General features: G+C 35.9%; 1 protein-coding gene across 1 annotated transcript in view; it reads left to right on the top strand.

Annotated features, from left to right (window-relative positions):
* Nucleotides 1–19,255, top strand: part of LOC135836935 (uncharacterized) — a 39,556-nt gene extending 20,301 nt beyond the window's left edge. Inside the window, exon 2 of the mRNA XM_065352017.1 lies at nucleotides 17,383–19,255. Coding sequence (XP_065208089.1) covers nucleotides 17,383–19,022 — 1,640 coding nt within the window. The 3' untranslated portion in view covers nucleotides 19,023–19,255. The remainder of the gene's footprint in view (nucleotides 1–17,382) is intronic.
* The last annotated feature ends 1,497 nt before the right edge of the window (nucleotides 19,256–20,752 follow it).

Below are 20,752 nucleotides of genomic sequence, written 5' to 3'. Positions count from 1 at the left end.
TCACGAAGTATCAATACGAGGATCCATTTTAAATAACGTACAATCAATAATTGGCAAATATTTCCATTTTCAATATCAAAAAAATTCTTCCTGAGACTCTCCAGTGTCTTCACTATCCATTTAATTCATCAAATGAACCTGGAAATCCAAAATTCACGCTGCACTCTTACTTAAACACGCTATTAAGTCGATTGCTGGTGAGTTTAAGTTATTTTGGAGCCTCCGGCGATTTTTTGAAAATTTCTAGAGCCCCCAACAGATTTTTGAAACTTGAAATTTCCACAAAATTTCATAGAATACAGTTGGAAAGCTGAAATTCATTCTGTAAACTGATTTCAATACGCTATGAAGTCAATTGCAGGTAAATTTCAAGTCATTTTGGAGTCTCCAGCGACTTTTTAGAAATTACTGGAACCTCCAGTGGATTTTTCAATGCTGGAAATTTCCATAAAATTTTACCGAACTTGAGTTGTAAATCCAAAATGCACTCTGCACTCTAATTTCAACACGCTGTAAAGTCGACTGCTGGTGGGTTCAAGTCATTTTGGAGCTTACAGTAACTTTTTGAAAATTCCTGGAGCCTCCAGTAGATTTTTGAAACTTGAAATTTCCACAAAATTTCATCAAATGGAGTTAGAATGGCGAAATTCACTCCGCAATAATTTCAATACGCTATGAAGTCGACTGCAGCTGGTGGTTTCAAATCGTTTTGAAGCTTCCAGCTGCTTTTTGGACCTTCGTGACCGATAAAGTACTCGTTATTTTTTTCAAACTCCATTTGACGAAATTTTGTAGAAAAATTTGTAGAAAGAAGGAGGGTCATTATGGGCATTTTCGTGCCCCTCGCTACTTCGAGACTTGAATGGCCTTTTCTTATAGGGGATGGTCCCTAGTATTAATATTAGGCGATATTTTCCCAGAAAAGCCCATAGGGGGGCTGTGGGGTGGCCCCAAAGTCGAAAATTTCAAAAAATTTTAGAACCACTGCTCGAAAATGTAAAAAATTAAAAGTTGCGAATATATGTTGCTTTAAGGGTAAGCAATGCAGCACGTAACGCTTTTTTCATTTTTGACCTTTTTGGGGGTTGTGGTGGGGGTATTTCTATTTTTGAAAATTTTGAAACCCCCTTTTTTGACCCTTCCCGTCGAGCCCCGCTAATGCCCTTTTCATGGTTTATTGCTACTAGTAGTAAGTTCAATTGATATCATTTGCAACCCCCTCACCAACTTGGCTCATATCGAAAAATTCAATTTTTGACTTTTTTTTGAGGTCCATATTTTGGGAAACCATGAAAAGCTATCGAGGTCCGGTTTGCGGCAAATATGTTGCATTTTACTTCTTAATCGACTGGCATGCTTGAATTTTTATTTCAAGTCAATTTTTGACCTCATTGTTGCAGATCACTTTTGGGGGTGGCGAACTTTGAGAACCCCTGAAAAAAGTTCTAAAGTGAATTTTTTCAAACTTTGAGCTGAAATGGTCTTAAATACATGTGTTTAACCAATATAATATGCGAATGCGATATTTTAATACAATTTAGTCATTTTGGCTAATTTTATCAAAAAAAGTAGTGTTTTAACAACAGGCATAGCATTTCCGGCAAAAGTTCTGAAACTTCAATAACACTTTTCTCAGTCCCATTCCAACCGATTTTTAAAATTTTTCAGTATGTTATGTATATCCTTATTAGGTATCCCCACAAAAATTTTCAACCCCCTCCCCTTATATTTACCTTCAAAATGGCGTATTTTTCTACTTATGTTATGCTTTTTAACAATAATAAAAATTGAGGCAGCCAAGTGCTCTGTAGATGAGTGTAGCAAAAAAATCTGACGTCATATTCGTGCTCAGCGGTATCGAATCATAAAAAAACTATACCCTACTCATTAATTCTTAGTTATTTTCCCTAAAATTCCCATTTTACCCCCAACCTTCCCTATGACACATTTTTACACCATTTTGAAGGATAAATATTTAGGGGAGGGGGTTGAAAATTTTTGTGGGGATACCTAATAAGGATATACATAACATACTGAAAAATTTTCAAAATCGGTTGGAATGGGGCTGAGAAAAGTGTTATTGAAGTTTCAGAAAAGGGGGGCTCTCCAAAAAGGGGAGGGTGTGTGGATCTGAAACATTCCACGCGGAAGTTTCTCAATGGTACCTACCTCCCATGCTTATATCAACTCGAACGATTTCGGTGACCATTTCACCCCTCTTAGGCGCCTATAGCCTTTATGTATTTTTCAGTGAACCCCTTCATTTGAATGGTTGCAGTTTCGCCCCTCTTGAACATACAAGGGAAGTTGATACATCATTACATCGGAAATTCGACATAGATTCTTTTATCTAGCCACATATTTTTCGCTAAAATGCAATGCGGGGGAGAAAATCGCGAAAAACTGATTTCGGGGGAGGTTCCACCCCTATTGAGGGGGTTCCGGACCTCGTAGGGGCCAGGACTTTTAGTAGGTTGTTGAGGGGACCTCTGTGAACAATATCTGCGAAAGATCGGTTTGATATTAATTTTTCCTGCAAAAATGTCTTTAATGACTGGACTACACCACGAATACACGTAGCTTAACTTTTGCCAGAAAGCTATGCCTGTTGTTAAAACACTACTTTTTTTGATAAAATTAGCCAAAATGACTAAATTGTATTAAAATATCGCATTCGCATATTATATTGGTTAAACACATGTATTTAAGACCATTTCAGCTCAAAGTTTGAAAAAATTCACTTTAGAACTTTTTTCAGGGGTTCTCAAAGTTCGCCACCCCCAAAAGTGATCTGCAACAATGAGGTCAAAAATTGACTTGAAATAAAAATTCAAGCATGCCAGTCGATTAAGAAGTAAAATGCAACATATTTGCCGCAAACCGGACCTCGATAGCTTTTCATGGTTTCCCAAAATATGGACCTCAAAAAAAAGTCAAAAATTGAATTTTTCGATATGAGCCAAGTTGGTGAGGGGGTTGCAAATGATATCAATTGAACTTACTACTAGTAGCAATAAACCATGAAAAGGGCATTAGCGGGGCTCGACGGGAAGGGTCAAAAAAGGGGGTTTCAAAATTTTCAAAAATAGAAATACCCCCACCACAACCCCCAAAAAGGTCAAAAATGAAAAAAGCGTTACGTGCTGCATTGCTTACCCTTAAAGCAACATATATTCGCAACTTTTAATTTTTTACATTTTCGAGCAGTGGTTTTAAAAATTTTTGAAATTTTCGACTTTGGGGCCACCCCACAGCCCCCCTATGGGCTTTTCTGGGAAAATATCGCCTAATATTAATACTAGGGACCATCCCCTATAAGAAAAGGCCATTCAAGTCTCGAAGTAGCGAGGGGCACGAAAATGCCCATAATGACCCTCCTTCTTTCAAGTTTCAAAAATCTACTGGAGGCTCCAAAACGACTTGAACATCCACCTGTAGTCGACTTTATAGCGTATTGAAATTAGTTTGCAGAGTGAATTTCGTCTTTATAACACCATTTGATGATATTTTGTGGAAGTTTCAGGTCTCAAAAATCTACTGAAGGCTCCAAAAATTTTCAAAAATCCTCTGGAGGCTTCTAAATGACTTAAACCCACCATACGCTCAATTTAAAGTGCAGCGCAAATTTCGGATTTCCAACGTCATTTGATAAAATTTCAAGTTTCAAATATCTGCTGGAGGCTCCAGAACTGCTCAAAACGGTTCGAAACAGTTTCCAATCGATTTGGCAGGTCGAAAATAGGGTATATCCCACATTTCAGCTTTCTAGGTCAATTTTTTGGTAAAATTTTGATTTTTTTCTCATTTTTGGCTTCAAGTTTGATTTTTAAAAATTCACCAAAAATCAAAAAATCATCTTTAGCACTTGAAATTTTGGCTTGTGATGAATTTTTGCATGCTCATTCGATCTAGCATTGTTGTCAAGTTCAAAAAATGTCATGCGAATTTTATGTTGGAAGGCAAAATCTGCGATTTCGGCTGACCTGTCAATCAAAATGGCCGTCATTTTGTTAGTGAGGCCAATTTTTTTTGGCAAATGTCCTCTAAAATTTTCCTTAGGATGTCTACTTTGAAAAAAAAAGTTGTCTCAGAAGATCGACGGTGAGAGGTGGGGGAGGTGCTGATCCAACTCCACCATTTCAAACTTTTTCGTTGAAGGCTTACTTCATACTATAAGAACCATCATACTACATCTCCAGCGGCAGTTTCCACCGATCATACATACTTTTGTATCGAATGTCTATACCCTTCGGCATTTCAACTCTTCTGAAATTCGAATCCAAGGCCTACTCAAGTCCATGAACCTCGTTTGCAGAAGCACTAAAGTAAAAAAAAAAAAAAATGGTATAAACTTCGTATACTAATATTCTGATCAGAGAGAAGTGCAACGTTATAACCACGCAGATTGGTATGTAAAACGCGATGTTCTATTACGTGATCTAAATGTAAATTCCTCCGCCTGTGTGCGCTTAGGATAAGCGTTAATTACCTAACGGTCTTTGGTCAACCAGAGCCCAGTTCTAATCGACGGCACGAATGTTCGAACAAACATTACTCATGTACTTGTAATCTGGCTACGTACATGAATCTAAATTCGCGTTAGGGTTTGGTGCCAAGAGACGAGAGGGAATTTTCTTAACCTAAGTGAGAATTTTTTCCAGTTTGATACGACGGTGGGAAAATCATCAGTCTCAGTCGAGTCGATTTAGGCCAGCGAAGGAACAATGATTGTAATAGAAATTTCTTCGTCATTACTTTGGTACGTTTGATATCGTTGGTATTTTGGTTAGTTGCAATATCAAAATTGATTACTTCATCGTGTCAAACAGTACACGCAGGTGTATTTTTGTATTGGATTTAAATATAGACCTAACCGCGACGTCATCTTGAAATTACAAAGATGATTTCAATGAATATTGGACTTGGTGTATGATGACTTCATTGATACATGAAAATTGAAAATACACAGGTCCTATTCAATCTTAACAAATAATTCGGAAATAAATCTCGGTAAATCGTACCTTCTCATCGTCAGGTCAGTCACGACGATATCTTATGATTATAACCTAGAGACTCGTCTATTCAACTATACATAACATTCATACATGCATTGAGGGATGTACTCGTATGTACTTAAAGTCTATACGTATAGTTCGTGTAGTCGCTCTACCAAGGTTATACACTGCCTTAAGGCCGCCATTATCGTTCGCTCAGGTATCTTCTATACCAACGCTGCTTCAACCTGCAGGGTGTTCGTCTTCGAATACTTCGACTATTGATAAATAATTTACGTACTTACATCAATAATGGCACCAACTTCGGCTCATTTCGTGTCTTCGTCATCTTCTAAATTTGAATTATGGTATTGTAAAGCGTTCGACGATGAAAGTACCTAACCTTAAGACAAACAGAAGACAAACGTCAGATTTCATCATAACTAGTCATAAAATACTAATCCATCAAATTCCCATGCACCACTAACATGTGGACGATTCTGATTATGCTCATAAAGAGCATCGTGGGGTGAGGGGGGTTGAATAATTTCCAATCAAACTTTTTGAGATGAAGGAATGTTTGGTTCTCTCAAGTATAATTTGTTTTATTTACCAATATTTTTTTTAGTACTTCTTCGTCTTGAAATTGGTTGAAAATTTGAAAAACAGGGGTAAAAATGTTGGGTTCAAACAAAACGAAATCCACAGAACATGCAAAAATAGAATTTTCAATGTGTTGTCGTGAGGGGAGGGAGAACTAAAATTTTTCCATTTTTTTTGTCAGATTTTTCCAAATTTTTACCCCAGATCCTTTTTAGTATTTTTTATGCTAATTAGCCTGATGTGGATCGAACTAATTTTGGAGGGGAGGGGTAGAGTTGGAAATAAAAACGGCGAGTAAGTTTAAATGTTCAAAAATTATGCTTTCAAACTTGACAAAAAATTTGAATTGTTCTATGGCAAGGTTGGTAGGTACTGAAACCAGAAAGCAAATATTTTTCATGGTTGATTCATGTTACCCCCCCTCTCATAATCAGCTTTCAAAAATACCAAAGAACTTATTTTTTCAGACGTTTTTGACTCTTGAAACACTGTTGAGAGTTTGGTTGAGAATTCCCCTTTCATCAAAAATACATCCTAGAATTAATTCTCCGTCTTAGCTAAAGTAATTGCCAAAATCACGTATTTTTTTTTTTTTTTTAGAATTTTCAAAAACTGCCTAAAGTTTTCCTTTTTGTCAGCGTTTTCCAAAAAAGTTTGAAATTTTTATAACAACAGTTGCAAAAAACCTCACTTTTGCAACAAAAATTGCCATAAAACTCACTTTTGCAACAAAAATTGCAAAAAAGTAGTTGTTGACTTTTTTTTCTGAAAATGCCAAAAATTGCCCCAAAGACTCACTTTTTTTTACGATTACTGAAAAATTGTCTTTTTTTGCAAAAAGTTCCACAGCGAAAAATCTTGATCATTTTCCAAAAATTGCTTCCAAGTCTCGTTTTTTTTTGCCGAAAATTGTACAAATAGCTCCACCTTTTACTCAAATTGTCAAAATTTCGCTTTTTTCCGGCAAATGCCAAAAAATGAAAATGGTCTCTTTTTTGCGTTTTTTAATAAATTACGTATTCTGGTTTTTCTTGTAATTTTTTTCCTACGTTAAAATAATTTGCTCGCATTTTGTAGCATTTTTGGTTACTTTTACTTTTTTTTGGAAAAAATTGAGTACGAGTACTGCCCTGAGTTTTCAAAAGTTGGCCTTTTGCAGCTCAACGTTGCATGAATTTCGGACACCCCCCCCCCTTTGATGAACATATCTGTATCAAAATACCTCAATGACCCTTCGAAAAGGTCCAATAGTCCTTTAAATATTAAACAAGAATTGATTAAGAATTACGAAAACAGTTTTTTTTTTTTAAATAAAAAAAGAAATTTTGAGTCAATAAGAGGGTGGAGGGGAGTGTGGTAATTCACGAGGACTAAAAATTTTACCAGCAAATTTTTAAACCGCAAGAACCAAAACCAACTTTCCACCTAATGATTTTAACAAATTTTTGAAAAAATCAAGAACGCCTGCAAAAGTTTGCAAAAAAGTTGAAAAATTTGAGCGTGAAAAATTGAATGAAAAATTGAGGGAACAAAAAAAGAAAAATACTTATTCTGAGTTTAAAATTTTGCTAAAAAAAATAACACGAATTATTGCTGAAAAACTTCAAAAACAAATTCAAATTACTTATTCGAAAATGTAAATTAAAATTATTGATTTTTTGATTTTTGGCGAATTTTGGTGTAAAAATCATTGACAAAAAAAATCAAAATTTCATCAAATTACCCTAGAAATGTTAAATCTGACAAGTGCCCTATTTTCGACCGGTCGAATTGATTGGAAACGGTTTTTAATTTTTTTTGAGCAGTTCCGGAGCCTCCAGCAGATTTTTGAGAATTGAAATTTCCATACTCGATGAATTTGAAAAGCTACGATTCACTGTATGCCCTCATTTTAACATGCTGAGTTAATTGGAGGTAATTTCAAGCCGTTTTGGAGCCTCCGGCCATATTTTGGAAATTCCAGATTCTCAAATAGTGCGATGAAAACTGTTCAAATCAACTTGAGCACGATGTAAAATGTAAATACGATTATAATGGGTTTTAGTGATTTACTTGATTGATTATTTACCATTTTTCCAAAATCGATTTCTGCCAGTTTCAAAACCGCATGCTTCTCCAGGGATTTTACGATTGAAAATTTTTAAAAAATGCGGATCCAACTTGGCAGAAACCGATCTTTGAAAATTGATGGGTTATCAATCAGCCCAGTGGTAGTCAAATATACACTGACTGATCACGTTTATAGGTGCTAAAGATCATTTCAACAGATTTTAAGGCGTTTTTTTCGTAAACTGAAATTTTTAGAAAATTTCTGGAAGCTCCAAAATTGCCTGAAGCATCTCCAGTCAACTTGACTTGTCAAGAATAGGGCAGTATCTAATTTTATCTTTTTTTTTTAGTTGATTTGAGACAGTTTTTATGACGCTATTGACGCTTGCTATTAACGCTTTTTGAAAATCTGGAGATTCTTGGACATGGCTGGAGGCTCCAGAACTATTCGAAACGGTTTGAAATCGTTTCCAATCGATTCCAGGAGGAGGTGGGCGAAATGTGATACACATCAAAATTTAGCTTTCTAGGTTAATTTGGTGGAATTTCAATTATAGACCAAGTTTGACTTTCAAAAATTCATCAATACACTTAATCAAAAAATCCTCTCGAGTTCCTGAAATAATTCTAATAGATTTTGGGTGTAGGTATTTTTTCGTGCTCTTTCGATTCAGCATTGTTCGATTTATAACATTTTTATCGGGTGGGGTACTTCCTTTATCTCTCTTATCAGCAACATGAATATAAAAACCGTAAAAAAAAATTACTCGTATCACAAATAATCCATTGCGTAAGTACACGTAATGCCAAAATTCATGCCCTGCTATCAAGACAGCGGTGAACGACGGAATAAATCGCGAAATTTTTCATGTCTATTCACCACATTTGATTGTGAGCACATTACTTATATTTATCTGCTTCTGCTCTCATTCTATTCCAAACAGTTAATTCAATAATTACTACATTAATAAACAGACTAATTCATACTGATCACCTTTATCGTCCGTTAATCGCAGCCGTAGTACATAATTGTACATATACCTACGTTTTTTTTTTCGCTCATGCGACGCTCCATTTACTTTTTTATTTTTTATAATCGTGTAAGTCCATATTAGTCGCAATCGGTATACCTATGTAACTGTGGATTCGTGGCTAGATTTGATGGATCTGTACGTGTTGTTAAATAGATCCACGTAATTTTCCGGTCTTCCGATATACGAATACAAAAGTATGATACAGTTAAATCTGTCTTTAAAAGATATAGTTACTCGTACGTGTGACCGTTTGTTGATTGTTGACAGTTATCGAAATGCGCACGAGGTTTTTTGGTGAGTAAAACTGAAATTAAAAACAACTCTGATCCATTTAGTTAGCATCGATATTGCCTTGATTCATTGTCAAATCTGAGATATCCGAGTTGTTCCAATTTACGTTCAATGTGAATAATTTATCAGTGGGCAGGGTTTTTCTGAAATTCAAACCTATTCAAATGATTTTCAAATTACCTCAAAATAATACATTATACAAGATTATGATTGGATTATCCACTTAAAAAGCCCTATTAGTTGTGCATATGACAATAGAAATAATTGCATCCTCCCACACCCCCCCCCCCTCCGATCCTCTGGGACAACTTTTTTTTGTAAAGGGGACATCCTACGGAACATTTCAAAGTAAACTTGCCAAAAAAAATGGTCCTACAAACAAAATGGCAGCTATTTTGATTTACAGGTCAGCCGAAATCGCAAATTTTGCTTTCCAAAATAGGGCTCGCACGAAATTTTTTGAGCTGGACAAAACTAGATCGAAAGAGCATGCAAAAATTCATCACCAGCCAAAATTTCAAATGCTGAAGTGCATTTTTAGATTTTTGGTGAATTTTTAAAAATCAAATTTTGAGTCAAAAATGAGAAAAAAAATCAAAATTTTTCCAAATTGACCTAGATGGCTGAAATTTGGCATAACCCCTATTTTTGACCTGCCGAATCGATTGAAAACCGTTTCGAACCATTTTGAGCAGTTCTGGAGCCTCCAGCAGATTTTTGAAACTTGAATTTTCCATAAAATTTCATTAAATGAAGTTGAAAATCCGGAATTCTCGATCAACAATCGACTACTGGTTATTTTAAGTCATTTTGGAGCTTCCAGCAATTTTTTGGAAATTACTGGAGCCTCCAGTAATTTTTTGAAACTTGAAATTTTCTCAAAATTTCATCAAATGCAATCTTCAGTGACTTTTTGGAAATTACTGGCGACTTTCAACTTCTGTTTTTAAAATAATGCAACAATTTTACAAATTCATTTACACATTTTCATTGTTCGTCTATTCGAACATTTATGTATGTCTTTAATAATTAATATCTAAACCGTTATGATGATCACCGAATTTTGTCAGCTTCGGTAATGATTCTTCTGCCAAATGCTCACATGTAGGAATGTTGTTTTGGCAAATTCGCTTTCTGTTCTATTACAAATCACAAACACTTTTCCGAGAGCGAATGACTTGGCCCGGTGGATCAAGAAGCTGGCCAATTCAGAAGTAATTGAGTTCTCTGTAATATAAAATAGTCCAATTAAATTGCTTCTTAGGAATATTAAAATTACATAGGTATTACTTGTTATATCGTCAAAGTGATAAAAACAGCTATCAAATGAAGACTGAACTGTTATTTATTTCAATTTAAATAGACCTCTTGGGTAAAGTCGATGAATTGAATGAATTTGATAGATATTTCGATATCGAAGAATGAAGCTTTACTGATATGCACAGATCACCATTTGATTATTTAAGTTTAAAAAATTTACTGGAGGCTCCAGTATTTTCCAAAAAATTGCTGGAGGCTCCAAATTGACTTAAACTCGCCAGTAGTCGTCTGGATAGCGTGTTTAAGTTGAAGTGCAGCGAGAATTTCCAATTTCCAACTTTGGTATGCAGAAATTCCAAGTTTCAAAAATCTGCTGGAGGCTCTAGAACTGCTCGAAACGGGTTGAAACCGTTTCCAATCAATTTGACAGGTCGAAAATAGGGTATATGCCAAATTTCAGCTTTCTAGGGAAATTTGATAAAATTTTGATTTTTTCCTCATTTTTGGCTTGAAGTTTGATTTTTTATAATTCACCAAAAATTTAAAAATGCACTTTAGAACTTGAAATTTAGCTAGTGATGAAGTTTTGCATGCGCTTTCAATCTAGCTTTGTCCAGTTCAAAAAATCTCCTGACCTGTTAATCAAAATGGCCGCCATTTCGTTTGTGAGGACAACTTTTTTTTGACAAGTTTGCTTTAAAATGTTCCATAGAATGTCTCCTTTCAGAAAAAAAGTTGTCCCAAAGGATCAGGGGGGGGGGTAGTGCAATTAGTCCTATTGTCATATGCCGGACGATATGATATAAATTACCTAAGTACCTACCTATGTGTATTACCGAAAGTAACTCCACTCAAAGCTAACATTATCACCTCCATCTGTCATTCCAATTGCCCGCCATATGCAGGCATAAGCGAAACTCAACAATATACCAGTTATTACGAATATTAATCGATTTTCAACTCGAACGGTACCATCATCGCAAAAATTCATTACAAAGTAACGAGTTTAATGACACTCCACTCGAAAAAAGCTGGCTGCTGGCCAAAAAGAAATTTGAAATTATCGACGGGTCGTCGTCTCACACACACTGCGTTTGCCTACAGTGAGAGAGAATATCATTATCATGTTGCGATATTGATGTTTATTACACTCTGTGTTGTGTGTATACACATTATGCAGCGTGTCATTGCATCTCTCGAACTAATTCCACGAAGTCTGCGCCAACCTCGAGAAGAAGAAGAAATGGGAAATCTCACATTGCATTGATTGATAAAAAAGTAAATGTCAATTTAACGACCGACGATAGAATTGGAAGTGAACAAGGTGCTTATGTAGATTTTTATATGTGTAATATGGCGCATCGTCGTCGTTGTTGTTGTTGTGGAGGAATCGTTTACGATGTCGTTAAATTCGTACAATGCATGCTTGCATTCGTCTATCAGCGGATGATTACGTCGATTGGAATTTTATTTATGGCCGGTGTGATTCGATCAATGGATAAATTTGCAGGTACACGATTACACGAATGGAATGCTCGCGAACAAATAATTCGTTGGTCTATTTATAGTATTGATTGGGATCCCGTTAAAAACTTATGTGATCAGGTGATTTGGATTTTGAATAGGTACCTAATACCTATCTATTGTTGATTTAATCCAAAACGAGCGATGGGAAGATAGCTGGAAGTTGGTAATATCAGCTTTGATTGGTTATTTTCTGCAATAACTTTTAAATTTTATTCTATTGGATATCACCACATGTTTTCAATTTAATTTTGATACTCCAATTTCTCCGGAAAGGTCAATGATTCAACTTGAAAAAATATTTTGGCTGTAATTTGAGAAGTGCATGGCCATTGGCCATCGAATATCTCCAATATTAAGGTAGATATTTCACATAAATTTTCAGCAACTGAATTACGAACATTAATGGTACCTACTACCTAACATGAATATTAGTAGGTAGGTAGAGGTACATACTGACAATGCATTCTATTCTATACCAAAATATTATCATCGTTGTATCCGTTATACCAATCACTGTATGTATCTAGATATCATTTTCAACGATGTAGTTGAATTAGTCTAGCTCTTTGATGCTAACTATAGAAACAAATTACCAGAAAAGAACACCATGTTAAACAGCTGGCCACGATGCATCATCATATCGCATGCCAACATTTCCTATAGGGCGCTACCACAGTAATAAACGCTATACTCGTATAACATTCGACAATGTTTTCACCTTCTCATTTCCTTACTTAGTACAATTCGATTCAAACGTTGCGTACTTCTGTATACTTCCCAGATATTCTGGTCGATTATTTCCTAATTTTATTCGGAAGATTTTTAATCTAATTCGCTGACCATTGTTCTAGTTAATGTCATGAATGTGAAACATTATCGTAGTACGTACTACGTACCTTACCTACGAGTAATAATAAACACTGATACCCGAAAAAAAACCATTCAATGAAAATATTTGTTCGAAGGAATTAATGGTTTCGGTAATTTACTATAACAAGACGGTGTCTCGAAAGTTTTTCATTGTGCTGGTAAAATTCAATTTCGGTGAAAAGATTCCTAGAATTGAAATTTTCTCAAATTCCACTCACGTTCAGTTGTTCTAAGAGCTTCTGAACGAACCTGAAAATAGATACGTACCTGTGAATACGAGTACTTAGCATTTGATTCATTCGCTCACTTTTCTCTCTTCAGCAAATCGTTCGCGAACGAATCATTGACAATTCAATTGACAGATTATGCAGAATGATTCGTTTCTCGTCATGTAGTCTCTAGTTAAATTTATCGAAAACCACCTTTTACCCGATTTTTTTTGGAAATTAAAACATTAAAAAGAACCCCAAAGGAGTTAGATCATGAATTTTTTTGAAGAAAACATTTTTTATCGCGAATCGAGTTGAAATTCTGGCTGGGCGATTTTTTTGGACGGCGAATTCATTTTCGGTGTTAGATTTTCACCAACGCGCACCCTTATCTCAGAAATGGCCCATTTTTGGGTGTAAAAATGATCCAGAAAGAGTTCAGTGCATTTTTTTTCACAAAAAATGACGCATTGAATTTTCCTTCATGGGGTTTTTTCGAGAAGGCAAATTCATTTTTGGTGTCGGATTGACGCTGCGGCGCTTCCTTCTGCAGAAAATGGACCATTTTTTGACTCGAAAATGAGCGTAAAAAATTCATCGACATTTTTCACATTTAATAACGTTCTCTGACTGATTTGAGATTGCTGAGCACGAAAATGATGCTCATTTTAAAATTTGACTCGCACTTTATGAAATAGTCGAAGCTGTTCACTAAAGCAGAAAACTCATGACAAAAATGGACATCAGATTTGGACTTGGCGACCTCGAATCAGTCAAAAATAGTGTTTTACTCGGTTTTTTTTCGAAATCAAAAAAATTCAAAAAATGCAAAAGGGAGACTCTTTCAAAACCACAAAAATAGATCAATACTTTGAGAAGCAAGACAACTTTGGAATGTCATACTGATGGTTTAATGATCTTAAATATCCAGATAGAAAACCAGATGACCTTCAAAAGCCAGTCAGACAGGTCAATTACCTTAATAGGTCAGACAGAAAGCCATACGACTTTCGGGAGCCAAGAAAACCAGATGACCTTCAAAAGCCAGTCAGACAGGTCAATTACCTTAGGAGGTCAGACAGAAAGCCATACGACTTTCGGGAGCCAGACAGAAGGGTCAATGACCTTAGGAGGTCAGATAGGAAAACAGACGGCTTTTGGGAGCCACACCAAGGTATCAAACAGCTAGTGAAAAAAATGAAAAAATTCATTAATGCGTTCATTTGTATTGTTTTTTTAAATTGAAAAATATGTACTTTGTATGCAAGTTTCCTTTCAATTTCATTTTTTTTTTTTTTTTTTGAAAGTTTTCATGTGAAAAATTTGACTTGATTTTTTGGTGTTTTGATAGAGGGAGGGGGTCGAGTGGAGAGGTTTCAGAAAATTTTGTCAATAAAAAGTAGTGAAAAATTGGTGATTTTTTCAACAAAAAAATTCCATTCGATACCATGCAGATTGCAGACAAAGAGGTCAATGACCTTTTGAAGTCAGACAAGAAGCCAAACGGCCTTCAGGAGGCAGACAGACGAGTCAATGACCTCGGAAGACCAGATGACGGTCTTTGTGGGCCAAGCAGATGGGTCAATGGCTTTTCTGGTCTAGACAGGAAGCCAGACGGCCTTCGGAAGCTATATAGACGGGTACGTAAATGACCTTTTGAGTCTAGACAGGCAGCCATGATGGCTTTCAATAGCCAAACAGATAGGTCAATGACCTGCGGAGGCCAGCCAGGAAGCTATATATGACCTTCAGAAGCAAAACGGATGAGAGGAAGCATATGACAGACAGGTCAATGACCTTGCAAGCACAAAATAGAAAGCCAAACGGTTCTTAGAATCCAGGCAGACGGGGCAATGACCTTAAAACACCAGACAGAAAGCTAGACAGACAGTTCAATGACCTTAAGAGGCTAGACAGGCAGCCAAACGCCTTCGGATGTCTGGCAGATGGGTTGGTGACCTGGAAGGCCAGACAACAATATTAAGGTGGCCCTCAGGAATCACACAGACAGGTCAATGATCTTTTGAGGACAGACAGGAAGTCAGACAGACGGATCAATTCATTTCCAAGTGATTGAGTTGTTCTTGAATGATGCAACATTTTAGAGAGAATCGTTCGCGAACGTATCAACTCCAAGTTTTGTCGATAGATTTGTGATACCACATTTTGTACATAGGTATTTGGTCTGATTTGTAGGTGATTCATTGATCAACAGTCCATTATCCGTTTTTAACCAAATCGTTGGCAAATGAATCGTTTGCATTTCTTATCGATTGACTTGAAAAAAATAATCAAATCTCGCGACGTCCTTTTAATATTGTATTCGACTCCATAGTGATTCCTCAGAATCAGTCGTTTTCTAGTGAATTATCGATTCTGAGCAAATCGTTCACGAACGAATTGAGTCTAGTTTTCGATGATCGAATTAATACTGTCTGCCATGTTATCTATCTATACCTGATTCAATTATCCAGTAATTCATTCGTTCGCGAACGATTTTTTTCTCTCGAGCAAAATTTTCCAATGATTCATTTGTTCGCGAACGATTTTTTTCTCTCGAGCGAATCGTTCACGAACGAATTGATTCCAGTTTTTGATGATGAATTAAAACCGTCTGCATTTAATTTTCCTGTGATTCATTCGTTCGCGAACGATTTTTTCCTTTCGAGCGAATCGTTCGTGAACGAATTGAGTCCAGTTTTTCGATGATGAAATTAAAACCGTCTGTATTTAATTTTCCAGTGATTCATTCGTTCGCGAACGATTTTTCTCGAGCGAATCGTTCACGAACGAATTGAGTCCAGTTTTCGATGATAAAATTAAAACCGTCTGCATTTAATTTTCCTGTGATTCATTCGTTCGCGAACGATTTTTTCCTTTCGAGCGAATCGTTCGTGAACGAATTGAGTCCAGTTTTTCGATGATGAAATTAAAACCGTCTGTATTTAATTTTCCAGTGATTCATTCGTTCGCGAACGATTTTTCTCTCGAGTGAATCGTTCACGAACGAATTGAGTCCAGTTTTTGATGATAAAATTTGAACTTTCTGCCGTGTTATCTATACCTGATTTGATTTTTCAGTGATTAATTCGTTTGCGAACAATTTTTTCCTTTCGAGCGAATCGTTCGCGAACGAATTGAGTCCAGTTTTTGATGATGAAATTAAAACTGTTCGTCGTGTTGTCTATACCTGATTTAATTTTTCAGTGATTCATTCATTCGCGAATGATTTTTTCATCTCGAGCGAATCGTTCATGAACGAATTATTCACAATTTTTATTGATATATTAGTGAATATTTCGTTTTTTCTTGTCGCGTATCAAGTACCTATGTGATTTAATTCCATAGTGATTCAGTCGTTCGCGAATAACTCTAACTCGAATTATTATTACTAGGTTTGTGATGACAAGTTTCAAGGTACTATAGTCTTCTACATATCTGGAGTGATTTATTGGCAATTCATTTCTTCGTGAACGATCACCCCCCCCCCCCCCCCGTCCACTGAGTGAATCATTCACGAACAAATCTGCTTCATTTCTTGTTGATGGGTTTGAAAAAGTGTAATTTTGTCACGTTCTCCTTCACTTGATTTGATTTATGTAGTTGCGGTTTAATTGTTCCCAAATGATTCATCAATTCTGAGCAAATCATTCGCGAACGAATTAAGTTCTTTTTTTTGATGATAGGATTAACTCAGACAACTTTCCTCATGTAAAGTCATCTATGCCTAATTTAATCGTGCTGATTTATTCGTTCGCGTACGATTTTCCCGATTTGAATAGAGAATTTGCAAGAAATTAAAAGAACCTCAGCAGTTGAAATCAACTTGTTAAAGGGACTCAAATAACGACAGCAATAAATTATCTTATACCTACTCCTCATCAGCTTTCAGTTAGGTAGGTAGGTAGGTAGGTGCTGTTATAGTAACAAAATGAACCCAACACAATTAGGTAAGTACGAGTAAGAGGAATAGGCACCTGGCACACAGACAGAAAATACATCCAAACAAATCCAAGAAAATACACTCTTTATGAGAGTATTTCCTCGTAAAACATACCTATTTGTAGATAACATGCAAGTACCCAGGTATAATTTCGGATTGACATAAATCTCTGCTTTGAAGTTCGTTAGGCACCGGAATGGGAATGCACTCGTACAATTACCCATCTTAGTTAGTTACTCGTCCTCTCATATTCGAACTAATCTCAGAAACTCGACTTGTATCTCGCGTGTGTACGTATTTTTTTTACGACTCGCGAGTCAAAATATTATTAGTGGCAATGCTCGCTACGGTGCATAGGCTATATTTCCTCACATACACATAAATATCTAACTTTTGTTAAATAAATACATCTACAAGACGTACCTACTGGAATAGCATCTGTTTAAATATTTACACTCGAAAGATTTTTTCCAACTCTATCTTCTTCTCCACAAATACCTACCATAGTTTGTAGTACTTACACGATAAATATATCTTCAAAACCAAACCACTACCTTCCTTTTGAAAAAATCAACTAATCTGATTTTTTTTTCATTTCACAGGCATGCATTTAATGGAATCGAGACCAATCCGCCGGGCACTATGTTTTCTTTTACTATGGGGAATCATCGTGATCGCAATACTGCAATTCCGCAAATACCCAACTCTAGAGAATCTCTACCTATACCCGGAGAGCAACGTCGTATACTACAAATACCGAGACAAACGAGGTTTCAAGAAAGAAATCGAGTCACCCAAACTCCTCCTCCAGGACTACCGCACCCTCGAGCCTCAAACCGATAAAAACTCTCAATACTCCGAAGACGATATAATCCGCGATATTCAAAACGTCCTTCCAAATTTACCAGTCTCGTACTGGAATAAAAATAAAAACAAAGCTATCTACTATAAAAACGACACTTGCGCTAAATTTCCCAGTATTTACGATATAGAATTCAATAACCTATACTGGCAATCTTTGCACAGCTCGAATGGCACATTTCACCTCTACGGAGCTTATTACGATATCCGAAAATTAAGTCGAATCGGCCCGGCGGTCCGAATCCTAGGTATGATTAATCGTATCGAACCTACCATCAAAACATATTGCCAGTTTTGGTTCTCCAATCACAAAGAGCCAGTTGTAGTCAAGAGCATGGAATACAAATACATCTGGTATAAAAAATGGGGTAATTATAAACAAGGTGTATTTCAACCGTACTTGATCGCCTGCCAAATACCGAAATCGTTCCATCATCTGGTCCCAGTCTCGGTATCGTTGGTTGAAAAAATCTGCGATACTGCTACCAATAATTTGAGAGTAGTTTACAACAAGGTTGATAAAAAGAAAGGATTCGCTGTCTGCGTCAAAGGTCTAGATTTCCTCTACAGTGATTTATCCGTCAGACTAATCGAGTGGATCGAATTACTACACTTGTTGGGCGCCGATAAAATATTCTTTTACCAATTACACATCCATAAAAATGTAACCAAGGTGTTGGAGTATTACGAGAAACAAGGCAAAGTCGAAGTCACACCCATCACTCTACCTGCCGGTCAACCAAACATACCAGGTTTCCAGCATCTCTACTTGACCAAAAAAGTAAACCATAAACGTCAAAATGAACTAATACCCTATAACGACTGCCTCTACAAGAATATGTACAGATACGAGTATATAGTCTTACTCGACATAGACGAAGTAATAATGCCTATAAAAGTATCCAACTGGAAAGACCTAATGAACTCGGTCTTGAAAAAAGCCCTACACGAGAAAAACGAAACCAGAGCTTCGTACAATGTACGAAACGTATACTTTTTAGACGACTTTATCCATTCTCACGGTTGGTTCGAAGATGTACCACCGTACATGCATATGTTACAGCATGTTTACAGGAGTAAGAATTTCACCAAACCGAACCAGTACATAAAGTGTTTCCATAACCCCGAAAGAGCTCTAACTCTTCATAACCATTTTCCTCTGGCTTGCCTTAGCCAAGGATGTACTTCGTATTCCATCGATACGGCCGATGCTCAATTACAGCATTATAGAGCAGATTGTGTGAAAACATTGAAGAAATCGTGCGACGATTTTAAGCATAACAGTGTAATCGATACGACCATTTGGAGGTATAAAGAACCTCTGGTTAATCGCACCTTGCAAACGTTACAAGTATTAGGATTCTTTGATAAAGCTAGATAGATTTATAGCTTTCCTGTAGCCCTTTTTAAAAATATTTTACCTACCTGTGTACAGTATTAGTTTATTTTTTTCCCTCCCCCTCCCTCTCCCTCATTCCTGTGCATATATGTATTTCATTTTACTACATATCGATACGTGTGTAAAAATCAATTTATATATTTAAGACGATGTGTATTGTGTATGTCTTACAATCATGTTATGTTTTCCTAAATACACGGTTTTAAATACGCGTGTATCAGTGTGGCATATGTTTTGTAAGTAAGTATGTATTAATGTCATAAATACGAAGAGTGATAATCTACCTACTTCATCATATTATTATTTATGTATTTTACTTATAATATACAGCCATAACAACAACAACAACAAATGCTGAAAAGTAGCCCGCAATTATACTCGTACGTACGATAAAAAGTGGTACGAGTACGATGGATAGCTAGGTCAAACAATACAAATAATTCGCCGCATATTTCAACAAAAACCACGGTGTAGGTTTTAAAATGTTAAATGAACATTGTCATTAACGCGCCATATCCGCGAGTCCATTTCACTTAACGTCGTTGGCGTCTGGATGAATTTCATGTGATCTGCGACTTCTGCAGACTTCACGCGTAGAGTAATTTCTCGACACTCTTCGGAGTACCTATACTTTGACGCTAATTATGGCACCTTGAATATATCAACCAAGGTTAATAATTAAATACGCGCTTGTTTCGGGCAAATAATATTCATTATTTGGTGATTATTGTGCGAATATAGAATCTATGGAATTTCCAAATTGACCAAAACATTGAATTCGATGTAGGGTTATAATACGTCTATTCGACCAAGAATTGGTGAGGGGGAGGGGTCGGAAATTTTTTTGAAATTTTTCCTGTGGAAAGATCTTTCGAAGGGATGACCTATGGCACAAATCGCAGCCTCTAGGGCTTTTTTAAAGGCTGCTAGGGGGTGTCAAAGTTTTCAGTGAACTTGAAATATCATCCATTTCAGCAGTGGATTACTCGATAACCGCGATACCTACTAAAATGGAACTTTTTCCAATAGTTAGGGGGTTTGAAAGGATTTTTAGGTGATATCATGAAAATCAGTTGTTATGTTCCCGAAAAAAATTGTAAGTGTTCAAAAAAAATAAAATAAATTATTTCAAAAAATTACAAACGTGTGAAAATTAAAATTTTAAACTAAAATTAAAATTACCTTTATAAAGTTTGCAACAATGTAAACAAACGATTCCTGAATATAATTAAACAGCAACAAAAAAATTGACTTGAGTTATAAAAAGAAATTCACACAAACCAAATAAAAATAGAAAATTTACTCAAGTCAGTAGTAAAAAATTCAGAAATTAGTTAAAATCTTTGTAACATAAAAATTTAAGTAATTAATAAAAATCTGACACTCTGAATTATAAAATTACGAAAAATAAATGTTTTAACTTTAAGAAAATAAGGTTAAGTTGCACTGTCTTGAACGAGTAGGTATTTACAAATATTGAGTTAGAGAGAAGAAAGATGTTACACATAAAACAATAGCTAACTAACTAACCGACTATTGTTTTTATTTGGAAGAGGATAATATTAAAATTATCCTCTCCCAATTACTCACCAACACTAGGAAACACAGAAATGGAAATTTACTACTACAAGGAAATAGACATGGAAAAAGGTAAAGGAAAAGTCGTAAAAATCACCCACACAAAAACACTTCCAACAAAGTATTTTTGTTAG

This window comes from Planococcus citri, chromosome 2 (genome assembly GCF_950023065.1).
Source record: "Planococcus citri chromosome 2, ihPlaCitr1.1, whole genome shotgun sequence".
NCBI lineage: Eukaryota > Metazoa > Arthropoda > Insecta > Hemiptera > Pseudococcidae > Planococcus > Planococcus citri.
Note: the sequence above shows the minus strand (reverse complement) of the source record. Positions and strands in the feature narration are given on the sequence as shown.